Source organism: Furipterus horrens, unplaced genomic scaffold (assembly GCF_987537825.1).
Source record: "Furipterus horrens unplaced genomic scaffold, mFurHor1.1.pri manual_scaffold_1, whole genome shotgun sequence".
NCBI lineage: Eukaryota > Metazoa > Chordata > Mammalia > Chiroptera > Furipteridae > Furipterus > Furipterus horrens.
Genome location: NW_028327171.1, coordinates 112398869 through 112416670, shown reverse-complemented (window position 1 = coordinate 112416670; position 17802 = coordinate 112398869). Strand labels below are relative to the sequence as shown.

Genomic DNA, 17802 nt, shown 5'->3' with positions numbered 1-17802 from the left:
TTATGGTGTATAATCTTTTTAATGTATTGCTGAATTCGGTTTGCTAATATTTTGTTGAGGATTTTTGCATCTATGTTCATCAGGGGTATTGGCCTATGATTTTCTTTCTTTCAATGCTGGCTTCACAAAATGAGCTTGGGAGTCTTTCCTCCTCTTTAATTTTTTGGAATAATTTGAGAAGAATAGGTGTTAGTTTTTCTTTGAATGTATGGTAAAATTCACCTGTGAAGCCATCCAGTCCAGGACTTTTGCTTGTGGGGAGTTTTTTGATTACTGCTTCAATTTTGTTGGTTGTAAACAATCTGTTCAGATTTTCTGTTTCTTCTAGACTCAGTCTTAGAAGACTATATATTTCTAGGAATTTACCTGTTTCTCCCATATTGTCAAATTTTTTGGCATAGTTATCCATATCCATTTAATATTTTTGGATTGTGGGTAACTGAAACTATGGAAGGCAAAACCATTAATAAGGGGGTATACACATTGGATAAATCTACGTAAGAGGAACAGAAATGCTGTATAAGTGTTTTATAAACATCCATTAATATCCATTCAACAAAATATTTGCACAACTACTAAGTTGCTCAATAATTAATGCCTAATTGCAAATCCTTATCTACTCATTAAAAAAGACATCAAAGACCTCTCTGCCAGCCAACAATATTTTGTCACATGTACAGTTTATCATTTGGTTATATATTTGAAAATAATAATACTTAAAAAAGAGTCAGTGTAGATTTTATACAGATTCAAATCATATCTCCTACATTTAGTCCACCCTGTTCAGGTTTAAATGTAGATAATTTCAATTTTCCCAAATCTGCCAATATCCCCATTCTGAAATTAAAATTTTAATACCAAATTCACTTCTCTATACTGAGTCACCTTAAAAATTACATGTGTCCATTCCTAGCAGGTGAGCCTGACTTGATGTTCTCTCTTTTTCTACCCCTAAATGGCCCACAGTGTCCCAATTTCAGACTAAGCACTTTTTTATTCATATTTTTATTGTGGTAAAATATAGCTAAGATAAAATTCACTATTTTAACCATTTTTAAGTGTATAGTTCTGTGGCATTAAGTATATTCACATTGTTGTGCGGCCATTACTACCATCCATATCCATAACCTTTACATCTTCTCCAAGTGAAACTCTGCATCCACTGAACACTAACTTCTCAGCCTCATCTACCCCAACCCCTGGCAATCACCATTCCATTTTCTATTTCTATGAATTTGACCACTCAAGATACCTCATGTAAGTGGACTCATAGGGTATTAGTCCTTTTGTGACTGGCTTATTTCACTTAATGTCTTCAAAGTTTACCTATGTTGTAGCATGTGTCAAGATTTCCTTCCTCAATAGTATGTCACTGTACACTAAAGTACTTTTGATTACAACTTCTTTTCAAGATTATCTACCCTTTGTTTTATTAAAAAACAAAGGTTTTGGTTCTGGCCAGTGTGGCTCAGTTGGTTGGAATGTTGTCCTATAAACCAAAATATGGCAGATTCGATTCCTGGTCAGGGCACATGCCTAGGTTGCAGATTTGGTCCCCGGTCAGGACACATGAAAGAGGCAATTAATTGATGTTTCTCTCACAATGATGTTTTCAGGATAGTGTGCCAGGACAGACATATCTGGATTAAATTTTATTAAGTGCTTTATAGTTTACTCCATGTTATCATACATCTTTTTAAAATGAAGATTATTTGTAATGTCCCCCAAAATTACTAAAACTTTGCCAGGACTGGGTATTTCTGTGTGTGTATGTGTGTGTGTGTGTACGTATTTTCCACATGAGCAGGTATAAATCAATATTTAAAAGCTGTTTTGTTTTTGTTTGTTACTTAAATAATATGAAAAAAATGTTTTTACTTTCTTTGCATAAATTATGTTTAAATTCTTTGCCAATCTACTGTAAACCTCATAAACTTGTAAGAGATTTAATCCGTATCATATGCAACCCAAAGGTATATATAAGGTATAAACCACATTATATGTAACACCAATTTTTCCCAGTTTGCCATTTAGTTTACGTTCCACTATATATTCAAAGCTTCACTCTACTTCAATAAAATACTAAGAGAAAAAGAAATCCTTATAATTATTCAGATCCAAAGATGATAACAGTGTCTTCCAAAAAACATGAATTTAAATAAAGGCATAAAACAATGGGTTCCAAAGAATGTTGGGACTTCTTAGGTGGAAAGTAGTGAAATAGAAGAAACTTAGCAGAGTACACTGGATATGGAAATTAGCATCTCTACAGTTCTGACAGAATTAATATTAGTTGTATCCCTGGCTGGTTTGGCTCAGTGGATTGAGCGTCGGCCTGCGAGCTAAGTGTCACTGGTTCGATCTTCCAGTCAGGGCACATCAGAGAAGGAAAACTCTGACTCCAAAAAACCTCCGCTGCCTTGCGGCATACCTCTTCAGGGGAAAGGCTAAGGGAGTAAACCCCGACAGAAAATCCGGAGCCGGAGTCCCTAAGGCGGTTTGACGTTGTAGTCAACACCGGCAACTCCTGCGGCTCACCTGAAGCCAAGCTGTATTGACTCCGTCTTTCCCTTGGACCCTTCAGCTGCGAAGAGAGGGGGGGTCTGCTGCATGGGCAACAGCAGACCCTCCATATCACCCTGCCCAGGCTCTGTAGCTTCAGCTTCACTGGAGAGGACACTCCAGCGACATCGCAAGATGTCGATTCAACACGGGAGGAGACAGATGCCGTGTCACTCCCGAGTCGGACTGCACAGCCATTCTCGGCGGTGCAGATAGACTCTTAAGAAGCTACACCATCGTCTCTATTAGTTGTGGAGTAACAAAACCCAAGGAATGGACTTAAGTTTAATTTCAACAGTATCAGGAACTATTCCTATGACCTTTGGATCATTATCTCCACTAACAAAAAAAGAAAGGAGCTCTACCACTTATGTGCAAATTTCCTGTGAGAGTAAAAGCACCTGCTGATTTTAGTTTCTCCCTTCATCATGGATGAGTGATTTTCCTGAAGCCTAAATCTGGTCCAGAAAACTTCCCACTTCCCATTTTCACTATGATAGCTCATATGATGCCATCTCAAAGACCTACTCATACCTCCTTGTTGCTTGTGACTTGCTCATTTGATAGTTTTAGCTGCACTTGGAGTGGAAAGCACAATTTTGCTTCAGGGAGTTAAATCATTTTAAAATTTATTTATTTATTTTTAGAGAGAGGAAGGGAGGGAAAAAGAGAGGGAGAGAAACATTGACATGTGACAGATACATCAATTGGTTGCCTCTTGCATGCCTCCAACTGGGGACCTGGCCCACAACAAAGGCATGTGCCCTGACGAGGCACTGAACCTGCGACCTTTCAGTTCACAGGCCAGCATACAACCCCACCAGCCAGGCACATTTTAAGAAATGGTTCTTCCTTTTAATGAAAATTCAACATATGCAGGTTGACAAAGAACACGACTTTGAAGCCTGACACCATTACTGAACTATTAAAGATTAACAATAAAAGCAATTTGTAAACAAGAAGTCACTTTTAGAAAATTTTATTCAGACTTCTAGCCAAAATGGAAGAGTAGGCAGACATGCTTCACTCCCTCACACAACCATAACGATCACAACAAATCTCAAAAAACAACCAGAACTGCCAGAAAAATTGAACTGTATGGAAGTCTGACAACCAAGGATTTAAAGAAGAAATATTCATCCAGATGGGTAGGAGAGGTGGAGACAGGAAGCTGGGGCAGAGAGGACGTGGTATGGTGACAAACATTGAAACAGGTGATCCCACATTCACATGTGGTGGATAAAGGCCAGGAGGGATGCCTACGGAGCAATCCCAGCCCTAGGCCAGACTTCACAGCCCAGGGTTCCAACACTGGGATATAAAACGTCATAGCTTCTGGCTATGAAAACCAGTGAGGACTGGGCAGAGAAAGAAACTTCCCATCTCCCAGGAGAGTCTGTTTAGAGGGCACCTTAGGTCCTAGAAGGCATGCAAGCCCACCCACTTTGGGAACCACCACCAGGGAAGCAGCTAGAGAGGTGCCAATCTCACTTGGAAAGTGGGTGAAGTTATTGGAAACGGGTGAGTGGCAAGCAGGCAGCATTGTTCCTTCTCTGACTCTTCCCTCACATATAGTGCCACAAAGCGGTGAAATCAGGCACCTTGCACTGACGAATACTTAAGGCTCTGATCCTTACAATATAATAAGCATGCCCTGACAGGGAGGCAAAACAGCTCTACTTAATACACAGAAACAAACACAGGAAGGCTGCTGCCGAAATGAGGAGACAAAGAAATATGGCCCAAATGAAAGAACAGAACAAAACTCCAGAAAAAGAACTAAGCATAAAGGACACAGCCAATCTATCCAATGCAGAGTTCAAAACACTGGGGATAAGGATGCTCAGAGAACTCAATGGGTAGAGCAAATGCATAAGGGGAAAAATGAAAGCTACAGAGAGTGAAATGAAGAAAAATCCACAGAACCAACAGTGAAAAGGAAGCTGGGGTTCAAATCAATGATTTGGAATATAAGGAAGAAATAACAGTCAACCAGTAATGAAGGATTAACTCCTAAGACTTCTGCCTGAAGGCTTGCAGGTAAGCCTTCCAGGCCCAGGTGTCCTGTGACTCAGCCCAGAGGTCTTGCAAGGCAGCTGAGGTCTCAAGGTCCTGAGGAGCAAAGAAGTCGGAGAGCCGTGTCTCCTTTCCCATAGCGATAACGTCTTATGTGAAACATAACCTTTAGATTTATAGCCTTGTTTTGTAGCCATAACAGAAAAAACAGATGTGTTTTGAATACTCTTTGTTCTCATATCTTAATGTTTGACCTATATACTCTTATGTTTCTTCTCACATCCTTGAGAAAATGTATACTGAATACATGAAGACCCTTTGATTCTATTATTGGTAACTTCATTTACCTAATAAAAGGAGCGGATGGGCTGCTAGTCTCTGCTGAAAGCCTGAGCAAGCTTCAGCCCTCCGTCCGTTGATGGCCACTCATTCTGCTTGCTGAGATTACCTCTGCGTCTCCATTCACAGAGTGCAGCAAAAAGTACAGAATGAAGAAACAAGAATTCAAAAAAATGAAGAGAGAATAAGAAGACTGAGATATCTCTAGAAGTGCCAACATCTGAATCATAGTGATGCCAGGAGAAGAGAAAGAGCAAGAAACTGAAAACTTATTTGAACACACAATTAAAGAAAACTTTCTTAATTTGGCGAAGGAAATAGACATACAAGTCAAGGAAGCACAGAGTCCCAAACAAGTTGGTCTCAAAGGGGACCACACCAAGACACATCATAGTAAATTGCCAAAGGTCAAAAATAGGGAATCTTTTATTTTTGTTTGTTATTTTAGTATATTTTATTGATTATGCTGCTACAGTTGTCCCAATTTCTTTTCCCTTTTCTCCCCTCCACCCAGCAGCCTCCCTCCTAGCAGTACCCCCGCCTTGGTCCATGTCCATGGGTTGTGCATAAATGCTCTTCTCAACATCCCCCTGTCCTTTCTGCACCCTCCTACTATGCTTAATTCCTACACCATTTCTCTCCCTCTCCCCGCTAACCTCCCCCTCCATGCTCCCCATATCTATGATTCTGTTCCCACACTGGTTGTCTCCTTAGTTTGCCTTTGTTTCCATTCCCTAGCTTCCATTGTTGAGAGTTGTGATATTGTTTTCATTTTAAAGTTTATAGTTTTGATCTTCTTTTTCTTAACTAAGTCCCTTTAACATTTCATATAATGGCTTGGTGATGATGAACTCCTTCAGTTTTACCTTGTCTGGGAAGCACTTTATCTGCCCTTCCATTCTGAATGATAGCTTTGCTGGATAGAGTAATCTTGGTTGTAGGTCCTTGCTTGTCATCATTTTGAATACTTCTTTCCAGTCCCTCACTACCTGCAAAGTTTCTTTTGAGAAATCAGCTGACAGTCTTATAGGCACCCCTTTGTAGGTAATTCTCCTCTTCTCTCTTGCTGCTTTCAAGATTCTCTCTTTCTCCTTAACCTTTGGCATTTTGATTATGATGTGTCTTGGTGTGGTCCTCCATGGGTCTAGTTTGTTTGGGACTCTCTGTATTTCCTGGACCCATATATCCATTTCCTTCCCCAAATTAGGGAAGTTTTCTTTCATTATTTTTTCACATAATTTTTCAATTTCTTGCTCTCCCTCTTCACCTTCTGGCAATCCTATAATTTGGATGTTGGCATGTTTATAGCTGTCCCATAGGTTTCTAAGCCCCTCCTCAGTTTTTTTCAATTATCATTTCCTCCATCTGTACTGATTGACTGTTTATTTCTCCCTTATGTTCCAATTTGTTGATTTGAACCCTGGTTTCCTTTCTTTCACCACTTGTTTTGTGTGGATTCTCCTTCATTTCACCCAGGATAGCCTTCATTCTTTCCCCGTCCTGTTTAGTCTTTTCTGTCAAGTCTGTGAGCATCTTTATCACCAATGCCTTAAACTGTGCCTCTGTTAGATTTGCTATCTCCTCATCTCGACAGTTTTCTGTGTTTGCCTTTGTGATTTGGGTAGGACTGTCCCAACTCTTACGTTATAGGAAGCAAAGCCTTAGGTGTTGGTTAGTGCTGGCGATTTGTTTCACCACATCTTTGCCCTGTATGTGGGGGAGAGGTCTGAGAGGGAACAGTGCTGGCTGCTGCTGCTTTTCCAGGTACTTCTCCCCCTTCCCGTACTACCCAAGCTGCCTCCTTTCCGAAACTGGTAGCTTCTTCCTTCACCCCAACCCCCACTGGCTTTCACAGTCAGAAGCAATGAGGCTGTATTTTCCCCAGCGCTGGAACCACAAGCTACCTGGTCTGGTCTGGGGCTGGGATTTGTCTGGTTTGGGGCTGGGATCGCTTCTCGGATTTAAGCTGTATGACTGTTTTTTGCCACAGCTATAGTCACTGTACTGCTAACCACATTACCAGCTGCACCGGCTAGCCAAGCACCGCCCCTGCAGCCACTGCTCCACTACTCCTTCTTTTCGTCTGGGCTCCGTCCCTTCTATCTTTCTGGCTGATGATTTCTTCTTTATTTCTTTGCTGAACTTCCCTGTAGTTTTGATTTTCTGGGTTTTTTAGTTTTGAATGGTTGTAGATTCCTTCTTAGTTGTGAGGAGACACAGCGTGTGTATTTACATCTCCATCTTGGCCAGAAGTCTATAACTTAAAGAGAGAATCTTAAAAGCAGCAAGAGAAAAGAAGAGCATTACCTACAAAGGAGTTCCCATAAGACTATCAGCTGATTTCTCAAAAGAAACTTGGCAGGCAAGAAGGGACTGGCAAGAAATATTCAAAGTGATGAAAAGCAAGGACCTATAACCAAGATTATGCTATCCAGCAAAGCTATCATTTGGAATTGAAGGGAAGATAAAGTGCTTACCGGACAAGGTAAAACTAAAAGAGTTCATCATCACCAGCCATTATTATATGAAATGTTAAAGGGACTTATTTAAGAAAAAGATCAAAACTATGAACAGTAAAATGACAACATACTCACAACTATCAACAACTGAATCTAAAAAACAAAAACAAGCTAAGCAAACAGAATAGGAGAATAATAATAGATATGGAGATAATATGGGGGGTTACTGGCAGGGAGGGGGAAGGCAGAGAATGGGGGAAAAGGTGCAGGGATTAAGAAACACTATTTAAGGTACAAATTTAGGGGGATGTTAAGAATAGTAAAGGAAATGGAGAAGCCAAAGAACTTATATGCATGATCCATGGAAATAAACTAAGATTGGGGTGCAGGGGAATGCTGGAGGGAAGGTGAGTACTGGGCAGATGGGGCAAAGGAAATAAACATTGGGACTACTGTAATAGCATAATCAATAAAATAAACTTAAAAAAAATAAAGAGAAGTGAGAAATTCAAAGGGAGGAAAAAAAATTTAACTCAATGAGCCTTTGACTACATGACAAATACCTTTATAGGCAGAAAAAGACAAAGTTAAAGCATGCTTATATAAAATTATATTAAGGGAAATTGATTCAAGCACTATTATTTTTCAAGCAGAATTTACCTACATTACCCAACACTACTATATAATTTGAATTGAACACTGATTTCAAAGCATTTTGTGTGAAACAACCACTGAGATATGCAAAAAATTAATTTCTTTATATTTATTTCTAGAACAAGACTAACATTTGAGGGTGAGGAACTGGGATAAATACTTTATTTTTATTAACTCATTTAATAGTTAAGCTAGGCATGAATAATCCACTGGCAGGCACAGAAATAATAAGTGGCAGTCAGGATCCAAATCCAGGCAATCTGGTCCTTGATAATTACTAGCCTACACACTTCTCATGAGAGAGCTTTAGTAACATTTAATATCATACTTTCAACAATTCAAAATACACATTTTTCTCATTTTAATATCTCTGAAAACAGACATCTTAAAATAGATGTCATCTTATAACTAACAGTATTTTCTTCTTTCTCGGTAGTACCTAAAAGCATGGTACAGTTTAGAATCAATAGTGTCTTATTTTTCATAAAATGTACATACTTACTAGATCTGTTACATTAGATATTGCCAACCTTTTTCATCTTATGGCACACACAAACTACCAAAATTCTATGACACACCAAAAATATATATTTTACAGATCTAACAACAACAAAATAAGTGTATTCCATTCACACTGGAGGGCTATTATTGTGTTGGCTGTTTTCATTTTTTTATTTGACAATCTAAGGGAAAAAGGGTCAGCACCCCTGACTAAATAGTCAGGTATTGGATGTTTTAAAAATTCTTGTAGTGTACCAGTTGAAAAATCGCTGTACTAGACCTTTTCCAGTTATGCACTATATTCAAAGCATCCTGAAAGAATAGGAATCCACAATTATAGGAAGTAAGAGTAGAGTTCTAACTATTTGAACAGTGTGTGGCAAGGTACTGAGACTTACCTATACCTAATTACGGGGATCTGCAGATTCTATCCATTTTTAATGGTGCCTGACAAATGGTCTGTGAAGAAATCAGTCACTGAAGATAGTAGTACAAACGTAAAGTATAAGAAGAAGAATAAGAAAATAATAGCAGAGCCCTGACTGGTGTGGCTCAGGTGGCTAGGCATTGTCCTGAGAAGTGAAAGGTCACTGGTTCAATTCCTGGTCAGGGCACATGTCTATGTTGCATGTTTGGTACCTGGCTGGGTGTGAATGAGAGGCAACCAACAGATATTTCTCTCACATTGATGTTTTTCTCCCTCCCCATCTCTATAAAAATAAATAAAATCTTAATAAATAAATAAATAACAGCAGAGCCCTGACTGGTGTGGCTCAGTGTGTTAGGCATCATACTGCAAACCGAAAGGTTGCAGGCTTGATTCTCAGTGAGGGAACATGCCTGAGTTACAGGCCAGGCCCCCAGCTTGGGGCATGCCTCCCTCTCTTTCTTCCCAAATAAATAAATAAGAACAGAGACATTAAAAAAAAGATGCTTTGATGAGAACTGTATTAAAAGATTCTAAAGGCCATTTAAAATATGGCATTATAATAACCTCACTTTTAAGTGTATATTTAGCTTTGAGATATTATCTAATAATAGTATATATAATTATTTATATATATATATATGTGTGTGTGTGTGTGTATACATATAAAATAAACAAGCACTTGAATTTTCTCCTACTAAAAAGCAGCACAAACAATGGAGTAAGACAATTCAACTCTGGCCTTAAAAAAATCCTTTGGGCCCTGGCCAGGTAGCTCCATTGGCTAGAGCATTGTCTCGTTCACAAAAGGTTGCAGGTTTGATCCCTGGTAAGGGCATATCCCTAGGTTGCAGGTTCGATCCCTGTCAGGACACACGTGGGAGACAACCTACTGATGTTTCTCTCTCACATCCATGTTTCCCTTTCTCTCAAACCAATAAGCATATCCTTGGGGTGATTTTTAAAAATCCCTTGGTAATGTCTCTTTTTGTTACATAAAATTTTATGTTAAATCACATCTGCTCACAATTGAAGGAGGGTGTAGAATGATGTGTGCACAAAAAGGAAGCTACTACTGCATTTTACATGAAAACACTAATAAAAAGTATGGTTATTCTCTCTTCGCAAATAAGGGTATTTGCTGAAATTTATCTGTAACCGCTTCCTTGGTCTCTCAAGATGTGCGCAGAGCAAGGAAAAATTTGGGTTGAACAACGCACATTCCTAGATGAGGTTAAACAAGGAGATGCTTTATTTAATTCTTGTTTTAGTTCTCATAGTGTAAATACGTGGCCTTTTTGCAGTATATTTGTTACTTGCTTTATTGTCCTTTTTTTGGTGAATCACTGTTTAAAATGGCTCCCAAACGTAGTGCTGAAGTGCTGTCCAGGGTTCCCAAAGGCAAGAAGGCTATGATGTGCCTTATGGAGAAATATGTGTATTAGATAAACTTCATTCAGGCATGAGTGATAGTGCTGTTGGCCATGTGTTCAAGGTTTTTTTTTTTTAATTATATTTCATTGATTATGCTATTATAGTTGTCCCAGATTTTCCCCTTTGCCCCCCTCCAACCAGTACACCTCACTCCCTCAGGCAATCCCCACACCTTTGTTTATGCCCATGGGTCATGAGTATAAATTCTTTGGCTACTCCATTTCCTTTACTATACTTTACATCCCCATGGCTATTCTGTAAATACCAATTTGTACTTCTTAATCCCCTCACCTCCTCACCCATTTCCCCACAACCCTCTCCCATCAGTAAACCATCAAAACACTCCATATCCACGATTCTATCTCTGTTCTTGTTTGCTTAATTTGTTTTTCAGATTCACTTGTTGATAGGTATGTGTTTTTGCATTATTCAGTTTTGATCTTCTTTTTCTTAAATAAGTCTCTTTAACATTTCATATAATAGACTGTTGATGATGAACTCCTTTAGTTTTTCCTTGTCTGAGAGGCTCTTTATCTGCCCTCAATTCTAAATTATATCCTTGCTGGGTAGAGCAATCTTGGCTGTAGGTCCCTGTTTGCCATGACTTTGAATATTTCTTGCCAATCCTTTCTAGCCTGCAAAGTTTCTTTTGAGAAATCAGCCAACAGTCCTATGGGAACACCTCTGTAGGTAATTAATTGCTTTTCTCTTGGTGCTTTTAAGATTTAACCTTTGGCATTTTAATTATGATGTATCATTTGGGACTTGCTGTGCTTCTTGGACTTGCATGTTTATTTCCTTCAACAAATTAGGTAAGTTTTCTTTCATTATTTTTTCAAACAGATTTCCATTTTCTTGCTCTTTCTCTTTTCCTTCTGGCATCCCTATGATACAAATGTTGGTACACTTAACAATGTCCCAGAGACAGCTTACACTCTCATTTTTTGTGATTCTTTTTTCATCTTGTTGTTCTGATTGGTTGTTTTTTGGTGTCTTATGTTCCAAATCCTTGATTTGATTCTCAGCTTCATCCCCTCTACTGTTGTTTCCCTATAAATTGTTCTTTATTTCAATTAGTGTAACCTTGGTTTCTGACTGGATCTTTTTTTATGCTGTTGAAGTTCACACTAAGCTAAGGTCCTTGAGCATCCTTATAACCAATGTTTTGAACTCTGCATCTGATAGATTGCTTATCTCCATTTTGTTTAGCTTTTTCTGGATTTTTGGTGTGTTCTTTCATTTGGGCCATGATTCTTTCTCTCCTCATTTTGGCAGCCTCCCTGTGTTTGTCTCTATGTATTAGGTAGAGCTGCTATGATGCCCTGCTTTGGTAGCATGGCTTAAGGTATTAGGTGTCCTGTAGGGTCCAGTAGTACAGCCTCCCCATCACCGAAGCTCTGTACTAGAGGTGCGTACTCCGTGTGAACCGAGTGCCCACTTCTCTTGTAGTTGGCAGGTCAGTGGGAAGGTTTACCTATGTCAGTCAGCTGCAAGAACTTGCTGTGACCACTGACCACCAACATCCGCCCTCTGTGGAGGATCAGCTGTGCAGGGGTAGGGTGGTGGTGTTCCAATGTGGTCTGTTGTTGTCCACCAGGTGCGCAGGCTCTGGGGTTTCCAGGTGGTGTAAGCCAAGGTAAGCCCCCACCTGTGTTCTGCCCAGGGCCTCCAAGAATGAGCTACAAAGCAATATGCAGATGGCTGCTACTTGTGCTGGGCTTGGAGGATTCCAGAAGCCAAGCTGTGAACATAGGCTGTCTCCTGCTAATGCCAGGCCTGGGGCCACTTAGCAAGAAGTATGGGGGCTGAGGAAACTGCTGAGGTCGTGTATTGCTTGTTTGAGAGGATTTAGGAAGATGTGTTGTATGAACCAAGACCAGCCATTCACATGCAAAAACCACTGTTAACAGCTTAGGTGGGCCTGTTAATTGGGTAGGGCTGAGCCTCAGGGAAACAACAGGGTGGGGCAAAGAGTGTAAGCCAGGTTGATGGAGTCTCTGATATGGTACCCACCTGCCGACTCTGTGGCTCTGTAGGACAGTTCAGAAAGGGAACAATGGCTTCTGCCTGCCTTTCTGTCTGTGAGAAAGCTGTCCCCAGTGTTGCCCTGATGCCAGACAGTTCAGTGCCTCCCTGTATGCCACTGGGGCCTCTCAAGCTGCTACCCTGGTGCTGGAGCTCAGAGGGAGTGAGCCTGAGTAAGTCTGTGTGCAGGTCTTTTAAGAGGAACTGTTTGGGAATCCAGAGTTTCTTCCACCAACTCAATCCCTGCTGGTTTTTACAGCCAGAAGTTATGGGGACTTATTTTCCTGGCACTGGAACCCTGGGCTGGGATGGTACCCCTGGCTCCTGAGATATCCCTCCTGAATTTTTATCCAGCAAACATGGGTGTGGGATTAGCCTGTTCCATGTCTCCACCCCTCCTACCAGTCTGGATGGATGTGGATTCTTTAATTCCATAGTAATCAGACTTCCATTCAACTCGATTTCTGATGCTTCTGAGTAACGGCTGTTCTATAGTTAAGTTGTAATTTTGATGTGGTTGTGCAAGGAGGTGAGCCATGTTTATCTACGCTTCCATCTTGACAGGAAGTCAGTGTCTTTAAACAGAAACAATATTTTTTAAAACATTATATGCTGACTAATGAAAATGTGACCAGTGGTTTACAGAACCCTAACTTTTGTATTTCCCCTGGAAGCAATGATTCAGTGTTCACTAATTCAGTGTTTTTGGTGACTTTATAGAGCATAACTACCAAAAATAACCAGAACTGACTGACGTTCTTGGTCATTTTCATACTAATATGAGATTTTTTAATTTTTTTGCCTTATACTCTGTTCCAACATTTAAAGTTAGGTCACTACACTACATTTATTAGTTTCTGAACTTTAAGTTCAAAGTAATTGAAAGAATTATTTATTTTCAGTCCTTTTATATAAATAGGGGAATATTGGTTGTATTTAAATTAAAATTATAAATTACAAAATGTTTCAAATGTGTTCAACTATGTACTTTTATTGTTTATGCCCAAAGAGGTTCTCATAAAATTGCTAATATTGTTTGTATTAGCTGTGACATAAATACATAATAATGTCTATTGTCCAGTTGACCCTTGAACAACACTGGGATTAGTGCACTGACTCCCCCAAAACAACTACTAACAGCTTACTGTGACCAGAAGCCTTACCTATAACATAAACAGTTGATTAAGTATTAAATATGTTAAATATTATTACATACTGTATTCTTAAAGCTAGATAAAAAAAAATATTATTAAGAAAATCATAAGAGAAGACACCTGCATATATGTGGACCTATGCAGTTCAAGCCCATGTTGTTCAAGGGTCATTGTATTACCAATGGAATTAGTTTTCTGCCTTACAGTCATATAACACTGATCACTGAAAAAGTCCATCCCCCTTTATTACTTGGAGCCAAACATCATGAACTTCAATGAGTTAGGGCTTGGTAGCTCCCTTCAAAGCCAGAACTAGCCCTGGCCACCTAGCTCAGTTGCTTAGAGCATCGATCTGATACACCAAGGTTGGAGGTTCAATCTCTGGTCAACCAGTGAATGCATGAATAAGTAGAACAGCAAACTGATGTTTCTCTTTCTCTGTTTCTCTATCCCTCTCCAAAATTGATAAATAAATTAAAAAAAAAAAAAAGAAAGGACTATAACCATCTACCTAGACAAGTCTATTGAAGTCACCCACCTTGTAAAAAGTCCCATTGGAGTGACATCTGTCCTACTCACAGCTCCTACAGGAGCAGTCCTAGGTAGGTGAATCAGTCTAATATAGTGGCTTTCAAGGTAAAAAGATATGGAGGTAAATCCCAATTCGAGAGGCCAACCCATATGAAGAGTGGGACCACAGGATTTTATGGCAGATCAAAGTTGGGAATAAGTAGAAATTAAGAAAGCACAGAAAGGCAGAAGAAAACTATAAGCCGCTTGGTAGCCAAACAAAGAGAAAAGCTCACACTGGAGAATAGCTAAAAACGTGCCAGTGGGAACTATACTCCTGCTGCTGAGATACCTGAAGCTTCATGAAAGCCTTCTATAGTTTGTTTTGATTTTTCAGACTAACAGAGGTCTTCCTGTTACACAACAGCTATGTTCTGGCAAGATTCTACTTTTTGAATCCCATGACCTACAACTATGGACCACCACCCCATTGGCAGCAGCTTATTCCGTATAGAGGCTGGAAAATTGTGTCAGAGAATATGTCAAGCATTCAAAAGAGTGGGGGTGGGGGAGCTGCTAGACAAACTAAGGTCCTTTCCAACCTCGAGGTCAAGATTCTAAGCTGTGATTCTACTTACGTTTTCTTCAAGGTAACAACACAAATCCACATAAATTTACTACCACCGAGCAGTAGCTCCTTCTATATATCTAAAATGGTCCTTCAAACAGGTGTGCCCAGTTCCAATATTCTAAGATTTCCTGAACATCCTCATTATAGCTTTATGACTATAGATTTTAGTAAGTTTTCTTAAACCTTATTTTCAAAATGTAGAGTCCTTATATTTTTAGTATCTTATACCAAGTCCCCTAGCACTGCTAACCCAGTGTAAAATATTCCACTGGGTTAGCAGTGGTATAAATATATATATTTTTTTCATTGAGTATTGCTCCTTAGGTATCTTTCTCTGTACATAAACACCTATTTATCTCATTCTTTTCAAAAGGCTGGGATGTTGTTTCATTATACAAATGTGCCATAATTAACATTTCATCAGTCTTACTTATGGACCTTGGGTTGCTTCCAATTATTTTCTACTACACACAATGGTATGGGTCAACATCATTTTACATGTGTACCAGAGTATGCAAGAGTAACTAATCATTACTGGATTATTTTAAGTTGCTACTTTCTTAGCTATCTGATATCAGATATGTCTTGCAAAAAGTGAACAAAGACTAGAAAGCACTCAAACTCTGGCTGCAGATACAAATATAATTAATAAGTAGTTTTCCATTAAATATAGATAAAAGACTGGAAATTTTGGTTCCTCTTAGGTACAGAGATAATGACAAACCAGCACTGGAGAGCGTGAGTGTGGCAGGATGCTTTTGATAATGTTAACGTAAAAAGGAACGACTGCGGGAGAATAATAATTTAAAAATTAAGAAACTGTCCATTTTTCGGAAACCAGAGTTCCCAAGCCAAGGGTCCCCTAGCCAAGAAAATACTTTAATTATTGAAGAATTTTAGATACCTCAGATAAGAGGTTAAGAAATAATAAAAGCTTAACAGGTGAAGCTTTGAAACTTCAATTTGATTATTTAATGTTCCCAATATCCGAAAGTTCAAAGGTTATGTGTGCTTTAAAAATATTATATATGCGTATATATTTTAAAAAGATAAACGCGCCATAGCTCCTGCGTTCTTTAAAATCACTCCACCCCTCAGCCTGACCAAAGGAAGGGGATCCAAGAGGCGCCGGAGCCGCATCCACGCAGCCGCCACGCCCGCCCGCGACCAGGGGCCGGGGTCGAGGTCGGTAACCGCAAGGAGGGCGAGGGGTTTCCCAGGCCGACCCGGTAGACAAGCGACCATCCCGCGAGACTCACCTCAGTTCTTCGTCGACGCTCCTGCCGGGCTGCTGCTCGGCCGAGGCCACCATAGAGGAAGTCGTAGAGCTCTTATTCTTCAGAATTCCCTTTATGGGCCGGTGCGAGGCCGTCGAGGCCGCCATTGCCCGCCCCTCCGGCGGTCGGCTCAGTGTCGCTGCTAGGCTTCGCGTCCAGGAAGGAAAGGGTTAGGGGCGAGCCGAGACTCGCCAGGCAGCCGCCGAGCCTGCTTGGGGCTAAAGCAGCCTCACCTGTTGTCGCGGAGTCGGCTACCGGCGTCGTTTTCACGACACGGTGACCCCGACGCTTTGGCGTCTAGCCGTCGCCGGGTGTCTGGCAGCTCAATGCGCGCCCTGGGCCACTGGCACGTTTATCTGTGGCCGGTGTACAGAAGTCGGCCTATCGCCCCAGCGCGGGAGCGACGCCGACGCTGAAGCCCACCGGCCTCGCCCTCTCGCGATATCTAGGGCGGGGGCGGGGCGGGGGCGGGGCGGGGCGGGGCGGGGGCGGGGCAGAACAAAGCCCACATTCTCGTCCCGCCCGCTCCGGGTCCTCTCTGTGGGCTTGCCTGCGCCAGTGGTGGGCCAGTGAGCTGTTTCAGAGAACCTTCAGAGAGGTTCCTGGCTTTCCTCTGTGCAGGGCTGTAAATCTCTGCAAACACCCTCATTCCCAGCACCTTATGAAGTCCATATTGTTTGTTAGTTGTATCTTATAGATGGGAAAACTGAGGCTCGTAGGTGACATCATTCCTCAAAGATACTAGCTTGGCTTTCAGAGTAATATGTCTCCTTTTTTCTTCCATTTAACCCACATGAAGTTTCACTCTGTTATTAAATCGTGAACTATCAGCATTGAAATGATCCTTAGAGACCTATTGTGAAATCATAGAATACTGACTTTGAAATTGTCTAATTTATTTTTAGAAATAAATTCTGGAGAAATTGAAGGACACAGAGGGGAAATGACCTGACCACTAGTCACACAGCTCATCCATAATGTGTGGTCATAGGATTTCAGACTTCTGTCTTCTAGTCTGATATTTCCTCATTTTGCCACATTTTCTCTCTGTGTTGGTAATTCCATGGAAGTTATTACTGGCAGAAATTTTTTAAATTGTGGTTTATAATGTCTTCCCCACAAATCTAAGGAAGTCACTTATGATAATCATGTGTGCAACACTGAGTGAAATAGGCCAGAGCCTTGGGAGCTCTCTAGGTCTTTGTGAGAGTCTCAAAGAAGAAAAACAAAAAACAAAACCTTCATACACATTTATCAAGTTTTTCTGTGTCTTGGTGTAAATAAAAGACTCCAGGGAGGATGTTGATAAGAGGGGAGGACTTTGATAAGAGAGAAGGAAAGAGCTCAAGTCTCTAGGGTGTCAGGATATGTATGAGGGTGTCTAGGTTGGGAATGCTGTGGATGTCATGAGGGGAAGTGGTTTTATGGAGTATAGGGAGAGCAGAATTTTGAAGCCCTGGGAATAAGCTCAGAACTATGCTATGTCTAAAGTCAAGGGAGGGCCAGCAGGGGGAGTGGTGTCCACTCTAGCCACCCTGCCTCTCTCCATGCAGTGTCAGCCCAGGAATTGTACAGATGGGAAAAGAGGGGGTCTCAGTGATTTAGCAAGTTGCACCTTTTTATGTGTTGAATTGTGTCCCCCTAAAATTAAGCTATGTTGAATCCTCCCTTCTTGAATCCCTTTGACCACAGATTCCAACACTTGCTTCTCCTGCTTTGGCAGAATGTACCCTTATTTGGAAATAGGGTAGTTGCAGATCAAATTAGTTAAATTAATATGAGGTCATACTGGAGTAGAGTGGGCCCCTAATCC

At 40.6% G+C, this 17802-nt stretch overlaps 1 protein-coding gene across 1 annotated transcript in view; it reads right to left on the bottom strand.

Annotated features, from left to right (window-relative positions):
• Window positions 1–16437, bottom strand: part of PPP1R2 (protein phosphatase 1 regulatory inhibitor subunit 2) — a 32539-nt gene extending 16102 nt beyond the window's left edge. Inside the window, exon 1 of the mRNA XM_090278636.1 lies at window positions 15972–16437. Within this exon, the coding sequence (XP_090134762.1) occupies window positions 15972–16096 (125 nt within the window). The 5' untranslated portion in view covers window positions 16097–16437. The remainder of the gene's footprint in view (window positions 1–15971) is intronic.
• Window positions 16438–17802: the final 1365 nt, after the last annotated feature.